This window comes from Ictidomys tridecemlineatus, chromosome 5 (genome assembly GCF_052094955.1).
Source record: "Ictidomys tridecemlineatus isolate mIctTri1 chromosome 5, mIctTri1.hap1, whole genome shotgun sequence".
Taxonomy (NCBI): domain Eukaryota; kingdom Metazoa; phylum Chordata; class Mammalia; order Rodentia; family Sciuridae; genus Ictidomys; species Ictidomys tridecemlineatus.
The window spans coordinates 47,145,148-47,160,049 of NC_135481.1; the positions used below are offsets into that span (position 1 = coordinate 47,145,148).

At 35.0% G+C, this 14,902-nt stretch overlaps 1 protein-coding gene across 1 annotated transcript; it reads right to left on the bottom strand.

Annotated features, from left to right (window-relative positions):
- Positions 1-4,818: 4,818 nt before the first annotated feature.
- On the bottom strand, positions 4,819-5,756 carry LOC101954805 (olfactory receptor 4K13). The gene is given in 2 exon segments (XM_005342453.3): positions 4,819-4,943; positions 4,946-5,756. Coding segments are annotated over 2 exon segments (936 nt in total).
- Between the last annotated feature and the right edge of the window lie 9,146 nt (positions 5,757-14,902).

Genomic DNA, 14,902 nt, shown 5'->3' on the forward strand with positions numbered 1-14,902 from the left:
TTCTGATGTTGGGATCTGAAAATACTCCCTACCTTAAAATATTATGCCATGTAGATCACTAATCTACTATATGCCTTTGTATTATTCTTGCCAAAATCCTGTTAGCTGTAAGTTATCAAGCCAACCCCCTTTTGCAATTTTTTGTGCTTTAAAAATTTTTCCTGAAGTGCTGGGGGGCTGTTCTCTGGCTGGGTTTGGGAGAGACAGTCGCTGGCCAGCTTTTGTGTACACAATAAAAGGTTGCTGTTATTTGATTTAAAACTGAGTCAGTGGTCTTTTCTTGCATTGTGGTTCAACAAAGACAATGGAATTACAGCTAACTGAAAGTCTTTTGCATAGCAACACAATCATTAGAGTGAACATGAAACAAACCAGAGAGTAACATATATGTCCCTGTTAGTCTTGTTGGAAAGCTTTTTACATAGGGTGTCAGCAAAAACTTCTATAGAAGAGCATTATGGTTGGTAGTTTCCTGTTTTCTGTAAATGTCAGGTTTCCAGAAAAAAAAAAAAAACCTGTAAATGCCTCTGTCTAGTCTAAAAATGTTAGAACAAATAACAGTTGTCATGTAAATCTTCAAGCCCCTCCTCCCACTGATATAAAGTTCAAGGAATTTCTTGATTCTTTGTCCAGAGAATGTTTTAGGCCATAGTTGCCCTCTGGACCCTTTAGTCAATAATCTGATTCCTGAAAATTCCTCAGATGTCCAGACTTTCCTGTCCTGTCAAACAGACAATTTCTGGAATAGAATAAATTATTACTAAGCTATAATCTGACAAGGGGTTACATTCAGAATATATAAGAAACCAAAACAACTCAATCATCATCATCATCATCATCATCATCCCATTTAAAAATGGGCTATAAATCTTACTAGACATTTGTCAATAAAAGACATACAAATGACCAAGAGTCCTACATGAAAATACTCAATATTGTTAATTGTCAGCAAAACTGGTCATACCCAACTAGAAACTAACAATCTGTAGTGCTATGAAAAAAATAATATTTTAAATTTTTATTTGCTTTGAATATATATGCCACTTTTTAGTGTCACGTTCATTTTTGAAGAGGTCATTCTGATACCACTGGTTATTAGTGACAAATCCTGCTTCCTCACATGTTGAAGTTTGAACACTAGAGAAACAGGCCGAAGCAAGTATAAAAAGCAGGGTTTATTTAAAAAGGGGTAACATAGGCTTCTCCTGGGAGGGAGAAGTGGGCCACAGCTGGTATCCTGGTATCCTAAGAAGCTTGGCTTCTCCTCTGTTTATATTCCCTAGGCTTCCTTTGTTCTCCTTCCCTCTACCCCATCTTTCTCCTTCCTGAGTACTTGACTAGACCTGGGAAATCCTTGTTGGGATGGCCAAAAGATGGGAACCGGTGGGGCTGAAGGGGGAAAGGCAGGATGGTGCAGCAGAGGACACATTAAAAACCTTATCACTCACTGTAGGCAGGGGCAATTCCTGGGACAGGTTACTTTGTCAACAGGTTGGAGCAGGGACAGTTTCTTGATAAGGGTGGAGGAAGGGCTCTGAAGGAATTAACATTTCAATCCTTGGGGGACTGTCTCCAATTTCCCCAACTCACTCAAAATTGGCCTCCTTGATCCAACCTGACTCAATTTACCTATTGCCTGTCTAATTCTGGCTTCAATTCTAAGAAATAAAAATTCCTTAATAAAGAATTTAGAAATATAGCCTATGCAGCAATTGGGTGTCTAGAATTGATTAACTAAATCAGTTATCAGACATAGCATTTTTCCAAAATAAAACTAATTTTTTTGTTCATATTGTGTTTGGAGTTATTTATTTGCTTTTTAATTTTATATTGACAAATTGTGGTAGTTTGGGATTATGGGTTAGAAAGTAAGGTTATGATTCTTTTATTCAATGTGGAATGATTAAATTAAGCTAATTAACATAAGTACTATTGTAAATATTTAGCATATTTTGTGATGAGAACATTCAGAATTCACACTCATAATGATACTAAAATATATGAAATCTAAGTATTAGCTATATTCACCAAGCCATGCAATAGATATCAAAAGAAAAATGTCTACCATTCCTCTGATCTTCCTGAGGCTGTGTGCTTTTTGGTTATCAACTCCTCATTTCTCCTACCCTACCACAGACTTAGTAACCATTATCAAATATTTTGGAATCTACATACAAGTGGCAATAATTACTGTTTGTTTTTCTGTTTGGTTTTTTCAATTAGAATGGAACACTGGTCTGTGGCCAAACTTAAGTACAGTAAAAGACCAAACTTAAGTACAGTAAAAATACTTTAAAGGAAGAGGATAAGGAAGGAATATATGTAAGTTGGAATTTAGAGGTATATATTCCATCAAAAAAAAATGTAACCCCAGAAAAGGCTCTGGAGGTGTTTTCCCTAATTTTAGTTTTTTACTTGTCTTTAAACATGATTATTGTAAAGATTCAGTAAACTTACTCTTCAATTCTCTTCATAAATTCAAGTCCAGGCTTATTAACCAAATTGACCAATAACTTATTTTTCTGCACTTAGTTTCATCACATTTATTTCATTTTCTGCTTAAGTGGATATAGCTATATAAAACTTAAAAGTATATAGAATCTTTTATTTTCTTTTTTTTCTTTCTTTCTTTTTTTTTTTTTTTGTATCAGGGATTAAACCCAGGGGTACTTAATCACTGAGTCACAGTGATGAACCCAACCTAATTCCATCTTAAGATTGGGAGCCATCTCATCACAAAGTCATAAAAGTTAATTTCTCTTTTACTATGAATTATTGTGATTTCTATATTTGTTTGGAATTCTTGCCCCTGCTCTGAACTCACCCATGCCTGGCTTTCCTGACCAGATAACAACCCTCTCTGAAAGCTCAGCAGTACCTCATAAATTCTGATGTTTGAATCTGAATTCACTCCCTACCTTGAAGATCATGCCATGTAGATAATGAACCACTATCTCATTTGTATTATGCTTGTTAAAATTCTGTTATCTGGGAATTCTCAAGACACCCACCTTTGCAACTTTTTTTGCTATAAAATTGTGTTCCTGGAAAGATAGGGTACTGATCTCTAGTCTGTGATTTCTGGTAAGACAGTCGCTGGCTGGCCTTTGTGTACACAAATACAAGCTTGCTTTAATTTGATTTAAAATTAGAGTCAGTGATCTTTTATTAGAGTGGGGAACAACACTCAGCCCTTTTTAAATTTTATTTTGAGATGGGGTCTGGCTAAGTTGCTTCAGACCTTGCTAAATTGCTGAGACTGGTTTTGAACTTGTGATCTCCCTGCTTCATCCTCTCGAGCTGCTGGGATTACAGGTGTGCAGGTATAGGCATGCAGAGCATGGTTGCACACACCTGTAATTCCAGTGGCTATGGACGCTGAGGTCAGAGGATGACAATTTCAAAGCCAGCCTCAGCAATTTAGCAAGGAACTGTTTCAAATAAAAATAATAACAATAATAAAAAAAAGGCTAATGATGTGGCTCAGAGATTAAATGCTACCCCCAAAAGTACATTGAATCTCATTCTCAAGTCCCATTTGTATCCTTCCATTTCTGATTTTGAAAATGCATTCACTAGAATTGTCCATTTTGATGTCTTTCCTTCCATACAATATCTCAGCATCAATCTTACTTACTTTTGTTTATCAGTCTTCTTCATAGAGCTCTGTCTTCTTTCCTACAAGCTATTTCTCACTCTACAATTCCAGTACAGACAGGCCCTTCTGCTTGGAATGCTCTTCTCCTCTTGGAGGAGGCATGGAGGAGTGCTGCAGAGGGTGTCAAACATGACAATGTAGGATATGACCAAGAGAATGAAGCAGACCAGGAAGGGAAGCAAAAATGTCTAATTCTGCAGCTTTTTAAATGCCTGGGCTTATCCATCTCCTCTTCCAAGTTCACTATACTTAACACAGGTAACTGTTCTGTCATCTTTCACAGGGCAGGACCAGAAATATATCATTAACAGTTTATCTATTACTTAGAAAACAATGTGGTACACAGTAAATATTTAAAAGCAAAAAGTTTCAAAATTGGATTGAATTTTTTAAAAAGTCATGTTTTTTGGTAGAACATGAAAGGGTAAAAGAGACAACATTTTTAATTTTAATTGATTGGATATTCTTAGATAACTATTTGTGCAGTCAAGCAAATGTTTGAATGTTTTTAATTTTTTTGCTTAGGGCTTTTCTAAATTGCTGAAGCTGGCTTTGAACTTCTGATTTTCTGCCTTAGCCTCCTGAGCCACTTGGATTACAGGTTTGTGCCTCAACAATGAACAGTTGTTTAAAGTATTAATTTCTAAATAAGTTCATATGTTTTATAAGAATGGATAGTTATCTGAAATAGAGAGTAAAAAAAATTCACTAATTTCAATGATGAACTTTACCAAATAACCTCCACAAAGTAAACATAGAGTGATGAAAATCTTTTAAACTTTACACAAGTTAAAAAAAACATGATTTAAAAAACAGATGCCAAACACCATCTTCTGTGTTATATTAAAGTGTTCTAGTTTTACATATTAATATATTGAAATATCATACACTTTTAACATGGAGACATTATGTTTATATATTGCAAACATTTTAAGACAAGCAGGTACATGAAAAATATATTCATATCTAGGCATTATGTCAGTATTATGAACATTTCAATTTAAATCTTAAAGAAAATATCTTAAAAATTCCAGTAATTTGGAGGAAATTATATTAATAATATTTTATATTTTCATTTTAATTATTTGAACAAGTATACAATAATGAAAATATAAAAGTAGGAGAAGAAATACACAAAAATTAGAGATCACAAGCAATATTTACCTGTCCAGACAGAAAACTATGTTCTGACTGCACAATCTCTTAATTGCTCCTTTCATTTCCTGATTCCTCAGAGTATAAATAATTGGATTAAAAAAGGGGGTAATTAAAATGTAAAACACAGAAACTTATCTATAGAATAACTTTTGAACGGAAAAGCATAGATGAAGATAGCGGGGCCAAAGGTGAGGATCACTACAGTGATGTGAGCAGAGAGTGTGGACACAGCCTTGGAGGAGGCCCTGGAGGAGTGCTGCCAGAGGGTGATGAACATGATGATGTAGGATATGACCAAGAGGATGAAGCAGACCAGGGACAGGAGCCCACTGTCCACAATCACCAGGAGCTCCAGGATATAGGTGTCAGTGCAGGCCAGCTTGATGACCAGAGGGAGGTCACAGAAGATGCTGTCCACAACATTGGGACCACAGAAAGGTAAACCCACCATGAAAACCATTTGGCTTGTGGTATGAATGAATCCAACTGCCCATGACAGCACCAGAAACCCAATGAGCATCCTGGGGTTTATGATGATCTGGTAGTGCAAGGGCTTGCATATGGCCACATACCTGTCGATGGCCATAGCTATCAAGAGAGACATCTCACCACCCCCAAAGAAGTGCATAAAGTACATCTGGACCATGCAGCCCCACCATGAGATGGTCTTGCATTTTCTGAGGAAGTCTGCAATCACTTTGGGAGTTGCAACAGAGGAAAGACATAGGTCAAAAAATGAGAGATTTGCCAGAAGGAAGTACATGGGTGAGTGAAGATGGTTATCAAATATCACAGAGATTACAATGAGGAGGTTCCCCACTAAAATGGCTACATAGAAAAGTATGAATATGGCAAGAAAAAGTAACTGAAGTTCTTGAGAACTGGAAAGTCCTAGCAGGACAAACTCAGAAATACTTGAATTTTTGTTTAGGATAGCCATTTATCAATTTTCATGAGTTTCTTAGATGTCATCTGGAAGGTGGAAAAAAACATAAAAAATGACAGGGACTAACAAGACACCAAGCCTAATCTTTACTTAAACATCTTATTTGTTATTTAGGGAGCCAACCCTTTTGGTAAGGTGACTGCTTGGTAGGTGTTCCTTGGTATTTTGTAGTCTGAGATATTTCACAGGGCAGAAAGTGAGTAGAAACTGTGGTGGATACCATTCCACATAGATCAAATTTGTCCTTAGGTTAATATGAGACAAAATCAGTTGAACATGCTTAAACCTTGTCTGTTTTCATGTTCAGTTCCAGGAAGACTATGAATGAATTCTTAGTTTAGAATGATACAGGAGGCTTTTAAGAAGAATCAGAGAAATACATTTTTATACATGAAATCTTAAAATATTCCTTTTAGCTTCCCCCTTTTTAAATTTTTATTATATTTTTAAAGTTTTCCTTTTTCCTGAATTCAAAAATAGGAACATAATCAAATTAAAATTTTCATATAGATATGTTATCTATTTTACCTTCAAATAATGAGAAAACCATTGATGACTACTTTTAGTACTGCTAAATATAGCTGAATTTTCCACCTCTATAGTTTTATAAGAAGAAAGAAATCGTACAATAAAAAATTCTACAATATGCACTATGGTTCCATGAAGAGAACTAATAAATTGCTATCCTCATATTGTTGATATAAAGAAAAACATTGATAGAGTTACAGTAAGTTGATATCAGACCATATTGCTGTGAAAGATTAAGGTCTTAGACTGAAATACTCTGATTCTCAAAAGTATATTAGCTTATCCCACATATTCCTTGCTCTTTAGTTTGTGTATACAGTAAAGTAAGTGTATGTTGTCTGTTCTTCTTATGCAATTGTTGTAAAATTGGGTTAAAGACTATTTGTATCTGATATTCCTGTTTAACACGTTTTTCCATGTCATATTTGCATAGAAAAAACAAAATCATGATCATTAAGACCAGGATGTAGTGAAGTTGACTCATATAGTCCTGTTCAACGTTTCTCCCTCAAGGAAGTTAAAGAGTGAGATAAATAATTAAACTTTGCTAAGGTAAATCAAAAACAGAAATAAAGTATGTGATGTGTTGTTTGACCCATGTGATATCTGTTGGTACTTGTCCTCTTTGTATAGAGTATTTGCACAATGATTTTAACTTTCTTTAGCTTTTAACATTTTCAGGCATGGATATAAATAATAAACATTGTGTTACTAACTGAGGAGGAGTCAGCTAAGCTAAATGAATTTAAAAAAATATGAACACTTACATTTAAGAGACCAGGTCTATGAACAATCTATATCAGTCCAATTAGTTCAGCACATTCCTCGTTTGGCCTCTGGTTGCTCTGTTTCTTGAGTCTCATTCTTAGTGTTGCTCAGCTGTATACCTTTATTTTGTCAGGGTCTAGACACAAACCTAATGAAAAATCACAAAAATTAAATCAAATGCAAGTATGCTTTTATATATTTTTACCTTTAAAACACAGTTTAGATTTTTAGAGTATCATAATTTTAGCTACTGAAATGAATATTTAAACATGTATATTTCTCCATTATAGTTAATATCATGAGGCAAATATTGTATCATTAAATATGACCTGCATTCTAACCATTTTTTCAAACCATGTTTGTGAAACCACCCTTTAAAGTAGCTTGAGAACTTCTAAAGTAATAGAATTTGAAAACAAAACACTTTCAATAGTTTTTTCTCACAGCTGAGAATTTTTACTCCACTTTGTCTCTTATAGTGGTAAGACAATTGTGTTCTTTGAATTATAGCTTCTGCAGTTTTTTTATAATTAAATATGCATATAAGTTAGTTTTCAGGTGCAAATGGATCTGGCAAAGATCAAGTCCTAGACTTGATCTTTGTCATATTCTTGGCAGCTTAATAGGTTTTTCAAAAATATATTTCTAGTTATTGGTGGACAAAATATCTTAATTTTTAATTAACTTTTTGGTGTGGGGCTGAGGATCAAACTCAGTGTCACACATGCTAGGAAAGTGCTCTACCACTGAACTACAACCCTAGCCCATTAACATTGTTTTAAATGTTGGGCATTTTAGATTGTTGTCATAAGAAAATTAAAATTCCTCATGCATTCCTCTCTATCATTTTTTTAATTTTTAAAAATCTGTGCATTGTAATTACAATAACACTGTGATTCTTTATACCATAGCAATACACACATATAACACAGTTTAATAAATGTAATGATAGCATCAATATTTTATGGATGGTAACATATTATGATTTTTTAAGCCATGAATCAGGCATTGTATCTTTGTGGTTTTATTATTTATCTCTCTTGAAATTATGTCATCCCTAAAGACAACAAAGTTAATTTCTCTATATCATGTAATTATCCAAAGAATAAAATTATTCAATATAATCAGTATTGCTGAATAAGTCAAACATACATAGATCTCTCATCTCTAAAAGCAAGACTTATTTGGTCTGGATTGATAATTTCTCAATTCTGCATACACATTGTTATGATGATTTTCATATTTTTAATCCTGATTTTAGCAAGATAAAATTAATTTCATTTGAATTTCCTCTTTTCATCTCTTCTATAAGTCCTGATTTCAGCATTTTACTCTTTCTTATTTATGAACATATTTAACACTGCACATAGTGTGACAGATGTAGTAAGCAGGTTGAGTCACATAGATGAGGATTTTGTAATTTACCAGTTTGAAGTTGGACTTCAAAGGAGAATCATTATGAAATCCTGGATGCTCAGTCTTCATCATCTTTATTTTCTACTCTGGACTTGCAAAAGGCAACAGTATATAAATTTACCCCTGGATAGAAGGCATGAAGGAGGAATCTCATTTGATTGCTATTAGATTCCTCAGAGAATGGCAGTAAGAAAGCAATGGGGATTGTTAAAATAGACCATTGGACATTACAGAAAATGAGACACCATTTCTCCATTTTCAAATTGGTAGTTCACTAAAGGCAAAAATCAATACTCAGGAGATGTTGGAAAAGTATCAGTTGAGGCAAATAATAAGATTTTTATATAGTGGCTATTATTTTCTTTTATTTTTTACAATAAGTATCAATATTTGTTACACTGTTATTCTAGATTATTTTCATTTTAAATTTTATCACAAGTGAATTTTTCACATTTAAACTGTTTTCTAAAATTTATATATAAATAACTTATAAAGTAATAAGGTATCTTTTCATTACTGTAAGTAATTGATTCATCTTAAATTGTGCAATGTTTCCTTTATAATTTATTTTTGTTGTTGTTTTTTGTTGTTGTTGTTGTTTTATTGGATGTTCAAAACATTAAAAAGCTCATGACATATCATCTTTCATACATTTGATTCAAGTGAGTTATGAACTCCCATTTTTACCCCAAATACAAATTGCAGAATCACATCAGTTACACATTCACAATTTTTACATAATGCCATATTAGTGACTGTTGTATTCTGCTTCCTTTCCTATCCCCTACTATCCTCCTTCCCCTCCCCTCCCATCTTCCCTCTCTACACCATCTGCTCTTGTTCAATTCTCTCCCTTGTTCCACCCCCCTTCCCCTCACAACCTCTTATAGGTAATTTTGTGTAACATCCAGGGTCTCCTTCCATTTCCATATGCTTTCCCTTCTCTCTCCCTTTCTCTCCCCCCACTCGTCTCTGATTAATGTTAATCTTTTCTTCATGCTCTTCTTCCCTTTTCTGTTCTTAGTTGCTCTCTTTATATCAAAGAAGACATTTGGCATTTGTTTATAAGGATTGGCTAGCTTCGCTTAGCATAATCTGTTCTAATGCTATCCATTTCCCTGCAAATTCTATGATTTTGTCATTTTTTAGTGCTGCGTAATACTCCATTGTGTATAGATGCCACATTTTTTAATCCATTCATCTTTTGAAGGGCATCTAGGTTGGTTCCACAGACTAGCTATTGTGCATTGTGCTGCTATGATCATTGATGTGGCAGTATCCCTATAGTTCCCTCTTTTAAGATCCTCACGGAATAGTCCAAGAAGGGCGATAGCTGAGTCAAATGTTGGATCCATTCCCAGCTTTCCCAGGAATCTCCATACTGCTTTCCATATTGGCCTCACCAATTTGCAGTCCCACCAGCAGTGTACAAGTGTACCCTTTTCCCCACATCCTCGCCAACACTTATTCTTGTTTGACTTCATAATGGCTGCCAATCTTACTGGACTGAGATGGTATCTTAGGGTGGTTTTGATTTGCATTTCTCTGACTGCTAGAGATGGTGAGCATTTTTTCATGTACTTGTTGATTAATTGTATGTCCTCCTCTGAGAAGTGTCTGTTCAGGTCTTTGGCCCATTTGTTGATTGGGTTATTTGTTAGCTTATTGTTCAATTTTTTGAGTTCTTTGTATATTCTGGATATTAGGGCTCTATCTGAAGTGTGAGGGGTAAAAATTTGTTCCCAGGATGTAGGCTCTCTATTTACCTCTCTTATTGTTTATCTTTCTGAAAAAAACTTTTTAGTTTAAGTAAGTCCCATGTGTTTATTCTTGTTATTAACTCTTGGGCTATGGGCATCCTATTCAGGAATTTGGAGCTCGACCCCACAGTATGTAGATTGCAGCCAACTTTTTCTTCTATCAGACGCAGAGTCTCTTATTTGATATCTAGGTCCTTGATCCATTTTGAGTAAACTTTTGTGCAGGCAAGAGAAAGGGATTCAGTTTCATTTTGTTGCATATGGATTTCCAATTTTCCCAGCACCATTTGTTGAAGATGCTATCCTTCCTCCATTGCATGTTTTTGGCCCCTTTATCAAATATAAGATAGTTGTAACTTTGTGGATTAGTCTCTGTGTCCTCTATTCTATACCATTGGTCCACCCACCTGTTTTGGTACCAGTACCATGCTGTTTTTGTCACTATTGCTCTGTAATATAGTTTGAAATCTGGTATCGCTATACCTCCAGGTTCACACTTCCTGCTTAGAATTGCTTTTGCTATTCTGTGTCTTTTGTTTTTTCATATGAATTTCATGATTGCTTTATCTATTTCTACAAGCAATGCCATTGGGAATTTGATTGGCATCGCATTAAACCTGTAGAGAACTTTGGGTAGTATCACCATTTTGATGATGTTAGTTCTGCCTATCCATGAACAGGGTATATTTTTCCATCTTCTAAGATCTTCTTCTATCTCTCTCTTTAGGGTTCTGTAGTTTTCATAGCATAAGTCTTTCACCTCTTTTGTTAGGTTGATTCACAAGTATCTTATTTTCTTTGAGGATATTGTGAATGGAGGGGTTTTCCTCATTTCCTCTAAAATTGTGCAATGTTTCCTTTATGATTTTTTTAAATTTACAGATAGACAAGGTTCTTCTTTGAGTTTATCAATTTTCTTTTATTTTGGGTCTATTTTTATTTCTTTCTTTCTTTTTAATTTAAATATGCTACCATGTATTTCATTCTTTTGTTTTATTTTAATTAGCTACACATTATATTACAATGAACTTGGCAATTCATACATTTATATCAATTAGGGTATAATTTCTCATTTTTCTGATTGTACAGATTGCAGAATCACATTGGTCATACAGTCATTTATGTACATACAGCAATCATAATGTCTATTCTATTCTGTTTCCCTTCCTAACCCCCCTTCCCGTCCCCTCCCCTCCCATCACTTCCCTCTATCAAATCTAATGTGACACACTGTTTTGTTTTTTTTTTCTCCTCACAATATCTTACATGTAGTCTCTATAATGATGAGGATCTCCTTCCATCTTCCGTGCAACTCCCATTCTCACTCCTTTTCCCACCCACCTCTCTTTCCTATTTATTAGTAATCTTCTTCTCATGCTCTTCCTCCCTATCCCATTTTGAGTAACTCCCCTTCTATCAGAAAAGATATTTGGCATTTGTTTTTTGGAGATTGGCTAACATCACTTAGCATAATCTGCTCTAATGCCATCCATTTCCCTGCAAATGCCATGATCTTGTTATTTTTTAGCGCTGAGTAGTATTCCATTGTGTATAAATGCCACATTTTTTTAATCCATTCATCTATTGAAGGGCATCTAGGTTGGTTCCACAGTCTAGCTATTGTGAATTATGCTTCTACTAACATTGATGTGGCTGTGTCCCTGTAGTATGCTCTTTTTAGGTCTTTTGGGTACAGTTCAAGAAGGGGAATAGTTGGTCAAATGGTGGTTCCATTCTCAGCTTTCCAAGTAATCTCCATACTGCTTTCCAAATTGGCTGCAACAATTTGCAGTCCAACCAGCAATGTATGCGTGTACCTTTCCCCCCCCACATCCTTGCCAGAAATTATTGTTGTTTGACTTCATAATGGCTGTCATTCTTATTGGAGTGAGAGGGTATCTTAGAGTAGTTTTAACTTGCATTTATCTGATTTCTAGAGATGGTGAGCATTTTTTTTCATTTATTTGTTCATTGATTGTGTATCCTCTTCTGAGAAGTGTCTGTTAAGGTCCTTAGCCCATTTGTTGATTGGGTTATTTGTTTTCTGTTGTTTTTGTTTAACTTTTTGAGTTCTTTGTATACTCTAGAGATTAGAGCTCTACCTGATGTTTGAATGGTAAAAATTTGTTCCCAGGATGTAGGCTCCTTATTTATCTCACATATTATTTCTCTTGCTGAGAAAAAACTTTTTAGTTTGAATATGTCCCATTTGTTGATTCTTGGTTTTAACTCTTGTGCTATAGGTGTTTTGTTAAGGAATTTGGGGCCTGCCCCCATGTGATGAATATTAGGGCCAACTTTATCTTCAATTAGACACAGAGTCTCTGGTTTGATTCCTAGCCCCTTGATCCATCTTGAGTTGACTTTTTTGCATGGTGAGAAAAAGGGATTCAATTTCATTTTATTGCATATGGATTTCCAGTTATCCCAGCACCATTTTTGAAGATTCTATCATTTCTCCATTACATGTTTTTAGCAGCTTTGTCTAATATAAGGTAATTGTAATTTTGTGGATTTATCTCTGTGTCCTCTATTCGGTACCATTGGTCTACCATCCTGTTTTGGTGCCAGTACCATGCTGTATTTGTTACTATTGCACTATAGTATAGTTTAAAATCTGGAATTGCAATACCACCAGTTTCACTCTTCCTGCTTAGAATTACATTAGCTATTCTGGGTATCTTATTTTTCCAGAAGAATTTTATGATTGCTTTTTCTATTTCTGCATGAAATCTCATTGGGATTTTGATGGGAATTGCATTGAATCTGTAAAGTGCTTTTGGTAATGTGACCATTTTAATAATATTAATTCTACCTATACATGAGCAAGGTATATCCATCTTCCAAGGTCCTCCTCTATTTCTTTCTTTAGGGTTCTGTAGTTTTCATTGTATAGATGTTTCACCTCTTTTTTATTGGTTATTTAAAACATTACAAAGATTGCAGAATCACATCAGTTACACATCCACATTTTTACATAATGCCATAATAGTAACTGTTGTATTCTGCTACTTTTCCTATCCTCTACTATCCTCCCTCCCCTCCCCTCCCATCTTCTCTCTCTACCCCATCTACTGTAATTAATTTCTCTCCTTATTTTTTCCCATTCCCCTCACAACCTCTTATATGTAATTTTGTATAACAATGAGGGTCTCCTTCCATTTCCATGCAATTTCCCTTTTCTCTCCCTTTCCCTCCCACCTCATGACTCTGTTTAATGTTAATCTTTTCCTGCTGCTCTTCCTCTCTGCTCTGTTCTTAGTTGCTCTCATTATATTAAAGAAGACATTTGCCATTTGTTTTTTAGGGACTGGCTAGCTTCACTTAGCATAATCTGCTCTAGTGCCATTCATTTCCCTGCAAATTCCATGATTTTGTCATTTCTTAGTGCTGTGTAGTAATCCATTGTGTATAAATGCCACATTTTTTTTAATCCATTCATCTATTGAGGGGCATTGGGGTTGATTCCACAGTCTAGCTATTGTGAATTGTGCTGCTATGAACATCAATGTGGCAGTATCCCTGTAGTACACTCTTTTAAGGTCTTCAGGGAAGTCTGAGAAGGGCAATAGCTGGGTCAAATGGTGGTTTAATTCCCAACGTTCCCAGGAATCTCCATACTGCTTTCCAAATTGGCCGCACCAATTTGCAGTCCCACCAGCAATGTACAAGAGTACCCTTTTCCCCACATCCTCGCCAGCACTTGTTGTTGTTTGACTTCATAATGGCTGCCAATCTTACTGGACTGTGATGGTATCTTAGGGTGGTTTTGATTTGCATTTCTCTGACTGCTAGAGATGGTGAGCATTTTTTCATGTACTTGTTGATTGATTGTATGTCCTCCTCTGAGAAGTGTCTGTTCAGGTCTTTGGCCCATTTGTTGATTGGGTTATTTGTTATCTTATTGTTTATTTTTTTGAGTTCTTTGTATACTCTGGATATTAGGGCTCTATATACAGAAATCAATAAATATTATTCGCCACATCAATAGACTTAAAGATAAGAACCATATGATCATCTCAATAGAGGCAGAAAAAGCATTCAACAAAGTACAGCATCTTTTTATGTTCAAAAAGTTAGAAAAACTAGGGATAACAGGAACTTACCTCAACATTGTAAAAGCTATATATGCAAAGCCTCAGGCTAGCATCATTCTAAATGGAAAAAAAACCTGAAGGCATTCCCTCTAAAATCTGGAACAAGACAGGGATGCCCTCTCTTACAGCTTCTATTCATTATAGTTCTCGAAATACTGGCCAGAGCAATTAGACAGACAAAAGAAATTAAAGGCATTAAGATAGGAAAAGAAGAACTTAAATTATCACTATTTGCAGATGATATGATCCTATACCTAGAAGACACAAAAGGGTCTACAAAGAAACTACTAGAGCTAATAAATGAATTCAGCAAAGTGGCAGGATATAAAATCAACATGCATAAATCTAAGGCATTCCTGTATATCAGCAACAAATCTTCTGAACTGGAAATGAGGAAAACCACCCCATTCACAATATCCTCAAAAAATAAAATACTTGGAAATCAACCTAACAAACGAGGTGAAAAATTTATACAATGAAAACTACAGAACCCTAAAGAGAGAAATAGAAGAGGATCTTAGAAGATGGAAAAATATACCCTGTTCATGGATAGGCAGAACTAACATCATCA